Source organism: Micropterus dolomieu, linkage group LG06 (assembly GCF_021292245.1).
Source record: "Micropterus dolomieu isolate WLL.071019.BEF.003 ecotype Adirondacks linkage group LG06, ASM2129224v1, whole genome shotgun sequence".
NCBI classification, from domain to species: Eukaryota; Metazoa; Chordata; class Actinopteri; order Centrarchiformes; family Centrarchidae; genus Micropterus; species Micropterus dolomieu.
The window spans coordinates 29723687-29730840 of NC_060155.1; the positions used below are offsets into that span (position 1 = coordinate 29723687).

Below are 7154 nucleotides of genomic sequence, written 5' to 3' on the forward strand. Positions count from 1 at the left end.
AATCATTCAGCTTATAGTCATCAATCATCCTCATCAGTTATTTTAATGACAGTAGTGACTTTTGTTAACTGGACAGAAGTCTTCAATGTGAAAAGTATGTTTTTCTAAATGAAGTTTGGTTCAGTTTGTTACTCAGCTGAGTTCATGTTATGGTGCTTCATGTTGTGTGAATGCTGGATATAAAATGATCTTTGGAAGTGGAACCAGATTAAACATTGAACCCAGTAAGTACTGATGTAGATTATAAATATAATCTATATGGAGCCTCTTTTAAAGGAAATTTGACAATGTTTTACAGGATACATAAAATGACTAAAACAGTTTTTATTTGTAACATACATTGTATTTTAATGAGAGAAGCAGCTTATTGTTGTGATCAGAACATTATCAAAAGTCTCATGATGATTACATGGGAGAAACAAACGAGCCACATTTTATTACCTTTTTTTAAAATGACCTATTTATGATCAAATCTGATTATTTAAGTGTTAAATTAATTTTGCAGTTTTATAAATTGAATTTGGTTTAGTTCATCACTGCTAAGTTTGTGTTATGGTGCTTTATGTTGTGTGACTAGTGGAAGTCAAATTAAGATCATCTTTGGAAGTGGAACCAGATTAAACATTGAAGCCAGTAAGTAGTAATACACGCCATAATATTTATGTACTCGAGGCATCTTTAACAACAAACTTCACAGTGTTTGACACTAATTAGTAGTGATGAGTAGCAAATTAAAAAAACGTATCGGGACTGATTGATTAGTGAACAGCTGCTGACAGTAATGAAATGTATTCATTCAACTCTTCAGAATCATAGAATCGGCACAAAATAAACGTTTTACTGGGATACATAAAACAATTCATTCAGTGTCTACTGTACAATACATCAACTGAACATGTATTAATCAAATAATCAATGAATTAATTAAGCACATCATCTTTAAAATTGTTCATTCAGTACCTCTGCTGTAGAATCCATATCAAAATTTAAATTATTAATATTTGAATTATAAATGTAATGTAAAATCAGTAGCTTATTGTTGCCACTGGACTGGAGTTGTTCAGACAAAAATCTGAAATGTAAATATGATTTTCTAAATGAAGGATGCTTTGGTTCATCACTCTAAGTTTGCGTTATGGTGCTTCATGTTGTGTGTATACTGGAAGTCAAAAGACCACCTTTGGCCGTGGAACCAGATTAACCATTGAAAGCAGTAAGTATTGATATAAATCATAGTATTTATTTACTTTACAATAAATGTGTAATCACAACGTAATATTTTAGGCAAAAGTCTCAAATGCAAAAAATTATGATCATATGTGATAAGCAAAACTGCTAAATTTTATTTAATTTCGAGAAAGTAGCTATTTTATAATCAAATGTCAGTATTAAAGTATAAAATAAATCATCCAATTTTGTAAATGGAGTTTGGTTCAGTTAATCACTCTGCTGAGTTTATGTTACGGAGTTTCCTATTGTGTGAATACTGGAAATCAAAAGATCACCTTTGGCAGTGGAACCAGATTAACTGTTGAAGCCAGTAAGTAGTAATACACAACATAATAATTATTTATTCAGGGCATCTTTTAAAACAGTTTACAGTGTTGGACGTGTATATTTACAAACCAGACCAGCAGGTAAAATAAAGAAACTTATACTATCTGACTTAGTCAACAACTGCTCACAGAGATGAAAAGTATTCATTTAACTTATCAGAATCATAAAATCAGCACAAATGTATCCTTTATTTAGTATTTTATATGTTCAAAGTGTCCAAATTTCAGTAAAAAAAATCTGTTTTAACTGACTAACGTTACATCTTAGGTGTTATTAAAAGATTTAAAGAGGGTTTTATAAACATAAATCTTTTAAAGATTGTCTCAATCATCAATACATCAACTGAGCAACTCATTTTCTAAATGAAGTTTGAATCAATTCGTCACTCTGAGTTTATGTTATGGCGCTTCATGATGTGTGTATACAAATCAAAAGATCACATTTGGCAGTGGAACCAGATTAACCATTGAACCCAGTAAGTACTGATATAAATCATAGTATTTATCTTTTAGAGGATCTTTCAAAGGAAATTTTGCAATGATTTACTTGGATTCTTAAAACTGCTGAAATAGTTCATTCGTCTCTACTGTACAATAAATGTGTGGCAAAAGTCTCAAATGTTAAAATTATAATCATTGACAGAAACAAACTGGCCACACTATGCTATAATTTAATCTGAATTATTAAGCATAAAGTGAATTTGGTTCAGTTTCTCTCTCTACTTCGTTTGTGTTATGGTGCTTCATGTTGTGTGAATACTGGAAATCGAAAGCTCACCTTTGGAAGTGGAACCAGATTAACCGTTGAAGCCAGTGAGTAGCAATATAGAGCTGAAAAATTATTTATTTAGTCTTTTAAAACAAACTTTACAGTGTTTGACGTGAATATTGACAAAACCAGAATATTAGATAAAATAAGAAAACTTGTCGTTATCTGGACTGATGAGTTAACAGCTGCTGACATTGATGGAAATTGTTAATTTGGCTCTTCGGGATCATTAAAGCAGCACAAAGAACAAGACTTTCATCAGGTGAATATCTTTAAAATGTTCAAATGTCAGGAAAAGAAATTGTTTTAACTCAATTAAGTTGCAGTTAAGGTGCTTTTAAAATATTTAAAGAGCCTCGCAAATGTTTTAAAGATTGTCTCAGTCATATTAATCACAATCAAAACATCAACTGAACATCTATTAATCAAATCATCAACGTATTAAGAGCAACATTTTTGAAACAGTATCGTAAATTTTTATTTAATTTAAAATATAAATATAATGTGCAATTGTTAGCTTGTTATTGTGACTGTGCAATGCAGTTATTCAGAAAAAATCTTAAATGACAAAAAAAAGTTTGCAAATGAAGTTGAGTTCGTCGTGGAGTTTGTGCTATGGTGCTTCATGATGTGTGTATAGTGGAAATCAAAAGATGATCTTTGGCAGTGGAACCAGATTAAACATTGAACCCAGTAAGTACTGATGTAGATCATAAATATTATTTACATGAGGCGTCTTTTAAAAGCTGTGTTGTCCAGGGATACAAACATAAACAAACAAAACCACAATATTAGATAAAAAGATCAAAGGTTATGTGGACTGAGTCTAGCTGCTGACAGTCATTGAAATAATTCATTACTTAACTCTTCAGGCTCATGAAATTCTTAAAAAGTAAAAAAGAATTAAATATAAGACTGTTATAAGGTGGAAAATGTGTAGGTTCAATATTTCAAGACGAAAACACCTAAACTAAAAAATTATCCAGCTAAAACAAAGATTTCAAGAAGATTTATGAGCATAAATTATCGAAAGATTGTCTTGATAATAATAAAGTCATCAATGTATTAATAAACAGCATGAACACCATATCAGTTTGTTCAGGATCTCTATTGTGCAGTTAACATAATTTATATTTTATTTAGAACCTATATTAATAACCTATTCCAAACCTAGTCACTTTTTTAACTGCGCAAAAATCTCTAATGTAAAAATCCTATTTTTTTAAAATAAGTTTGGTTCAGTTCGGCACTTGTTGAGTTTGTGTTATGATGCTTCACGTTGTGTGAATACTGGAGGTTTATATAAGATCATCTTTGGAAGTGGAACAAGATTAACCGTTGAAACCAGTAAGTAGTAACATCATAATAATTATTCATACGAGGCATCTTTAACAGCAAACTTTACAGTGTTTGACATGAATATTTTCAAATCTGAAGTAGCAGATAAAAACGTATAATGACTCGTAGTTATCTGGACTGACTGAGTGAACAGCTGATGGAAAGCAGTGATGGAAATTATTCACGCAACTCTTCAAAATCATAAAATCATCAAGTATAAACTTATTCAACAAAACGGTGTTGATGAAAACTTTGTATCTATAAAATATCTCCTTTCACAATCCAAGAAAACTGTTTTGGGTATAAAACCAAAAATGCAGTCTCATCCAATTAAAACTCTAAGATATAGAGAAGTTTAAACATAAGAAAAAAGGCTATAAATTATTGAAAGAGAGTCTTCAATGTAAAAGATTATATCTAAAACAGTTGGACCAGTATCTCTGCTGTACAGTATCTAGCGAGATTTACATAAATTTTTTAATTTATCATGTGCATTTGTTTTTAATAAAAATAAGATCTTGTGATTAAATTATTTAAAGATTGTCACATTAATATTTATCACAATCAATACATGCATTAATCAATGAAAAATCAATGTGCTTTTTATTAGAGCATCATCGCTAAAACAGTCCCTTCACTATCTCTACTGTACATATCATGTTCTATTTATATAAATATATATATAAATAATATTATAATGTATATTATAAATAAAGGTACAAATAGCAGCATATTATTGTGACTGGACTGTAATCATTCAGACAACAAAATGTAAAATCAATGTTTTTCTTAATGGAGTTTGGTTCAGTTCATCAGTCTGCTCAGTTTGTGTTATGGTGCTTCATGTTGTGTGAATGCTGGAGGTGTAACTAAGATGACCTTTGGAAGTGGAACCAGATTAACCATTGAAGCCAGTGAGTACTAAAATAAATCATACATTTAATTTATATGGAGCATCTTTAAAAGCAAACTTTACTTGTTTCACACACAAAACTAGAATAGAAAATAAAAAAGATAAAAAGCTGTATTTAGTGTGAGTCACTGATGAAGTCAAACAGAATCTTCAATGTATTAATTAATCAATTAATCAAAAGTATCAACAGTAAACCACTTCGAAAAGTATCTCTACTGTACGGTAAACTTCAAAATTTACATTTAATTCAGACAGAAATCTTAAATATAAAAACTATATTTTTCTAAATGACGTTTGGTCCACTCTGCTGAGTTTCTGTTATGGGGCTTCTTGTTGTGTGACTGGAGGTGCAAATCAATATAAGATCATCTTTGGAAGAGGAACTAGATTAACCATTGAAACCAGTAAGTAGTAATACAGATTATAACCCAGAATTTGTAGTTTTGGTGTTATTTAAAGGTTTAAAGAGAGTTTTACAAACCTTAATGGTTGAAAGATTGTCTCAATCATATAAATCACAATACATTAACTGAGCATGAATTGAATAAAACCTCAATCTATTAACCAAGCACATAGTCACAAAATCAGTTTAGTCAGTATGTCAATTTACATTTAATTTAATATTTTATATTATATGTATAGCTACATTATTGTAATATTATAATATATATTGAACGTACAAAGAGCAGCTTATTGTTATGACTTGACTGTAATCATTCAGACAAAAGTCTTGAACGTAAAAACAATGATTTTCTAAATGAAGTTTGGTTCAGTTCATCATTTTGAGTTTGCGTCATGGTCCTTAATGTTGTGTGAATACTGGAAGTACAAATAAGATCATCTTTGGAAGTGGAACAAGATTAAACATTGAATCCAGTAAGTACTGTTAGAGATCATATTGTTTAGAACAAACGTCTTCAAAAGCAAACTTTACAGTTTTACACTGAAACATGCACGTCTGTCAATATTTCAGAAACCAAGAAAACTTTTTATGAAACTTAAAATAACAAAATTATTAAAGAAAACATCGCTAGTCAGTATCTCGACTGGACAGTAAATATCAGAATCTACATAATATTTATGATATATATTTATAATATGCAAGTGTTTTTAATGAAAGTGTGAAAAGCAACCAATTTTTATGATTGGACAGAAGTCATAAAAGTCTCAAATGTAAAAATTATATTTTTTCTAAATGGAGTTTGGTTCACTTCAACACTGCTGAGTTTGTGTTATGGGGCTTCATGTTGTGTGAATACTGGAGCTGCAAGTAAGATCATCTTTGGAAGTGGAACCAGATTAAACATTGAAGCCAGTAAGTAGGAATACACACCATAATAATTATTTCCACAAGGCGTCTTTAACAACAAACTTCACAGTGTTTGACATGAATATTAACAAAACCAGAGTAGCTGAGTAAAAAAAGTTAAAAAAAAACAATAACTTGTAGTTAACTGGACTGATTGATGAGTGAACAGCTCCTGACAGTGATGGAAATTATTAATTCAACTTTTCAGAATCATAAAATCATCACAAAGTATAAAATATTTCAAAATAATGAGATGAAAACCTTGCATCTATAAAAATGTCATCCTTTCAGAATCTAGGAATACAATTTTGGGGATAAAGCCAAAAATACAGATTTGTTTAACTAAAAAAAGATTTTTAGTATAAATTATTGAAAGAGAGTCTTCAATGTAAAAGATTGTCCCTAAAACAGTTGGTCCAGTATCTCTGCTGTACAGTGACAAGTGAGATTGATTTACATTTCATTTGTAATTTATCATGTGCAATTGTTTTCTAATTAAAGCAGTGTTGAGTGTATGAGACTGGAATGTAATCATTCCAGCAAAAGTCTCAAATATAAAAACAATATTTTTTTCTAAATTAAGTTTGGTTCAGTTCATCACTCTGTTGAGTTTGCGTTAAGGTGTCTAACGTTGTGTGAATACTGGAGGTATAAATAAGATCATCTTTGGAAGTGGAACCAGATTACACATTGAAACCAGTAAGTGATGATATAGATCCTAATCAATATTTATACCAGTTGTCTTTAAAAGGAAATTTTACTATGTTTTGTTAAACTGAAAAACGTTTGTCATCCAAAGATTTCACCTTAATCATAATAAATACATCAGCATTCAAGTATCACAAAAAGAGTCTCAAACTATAATCTATGTAATATTTATAATATACATTTATAATGTGCTAGTATTTTTAATGAAATTAAATTTAAAAAAAGCAACTTATTTTTTATGACTGGACAGAAGTCAGAAGTGTCGAATGTAAAAATGATGTTGTTTTAGTGAAGTTTGGTTCAGTTTGATTATAGTGCGTGCTACATATTGTGTGAACGCAGCATATAAACTCATTTTTGGAAGTGGAATCAGATTAAACATTGAACCCAGCAAGTGCTGATATAGAACTTAAACACTATTTATATGTAACGTCTTTGACTCAGTGGTGAGTCCAGCAGTGAGTAGTAATGTGGAAAAATCAAGTCACGAAGAGAACTGACCGTAAAACAGTTTGTTCTGTATATATGTTGTACAGTGAATATCACAATTTACATTTTTAT

At 30.0% G+C, this 7154-nt stretch overlaps 1 protein-coding gene across 1 annotated transcript in view; it reads left to right on the forward strand.

The window, feature by feature from the left end:
* Positions 1-161: 161 nt before the first annotated feature.
* Positions 162-7154, forward strand: part of LOC123972043 (M1-specific T cell receptor alpha chain-like) — a 44119-nt gene continuing 37126 nt past the window's right edge. The window contains exon 1 of the mRNA XM_046051255.1: positions 162-224. Within this exon, the coding sequence (XP_045907211.1) occupies positions 185-224 (40 nt within the window). The 5' untranslated portion in view covers positions 162-184. The remainder of the gene's footprint in view (positions 225-7154) is intronic.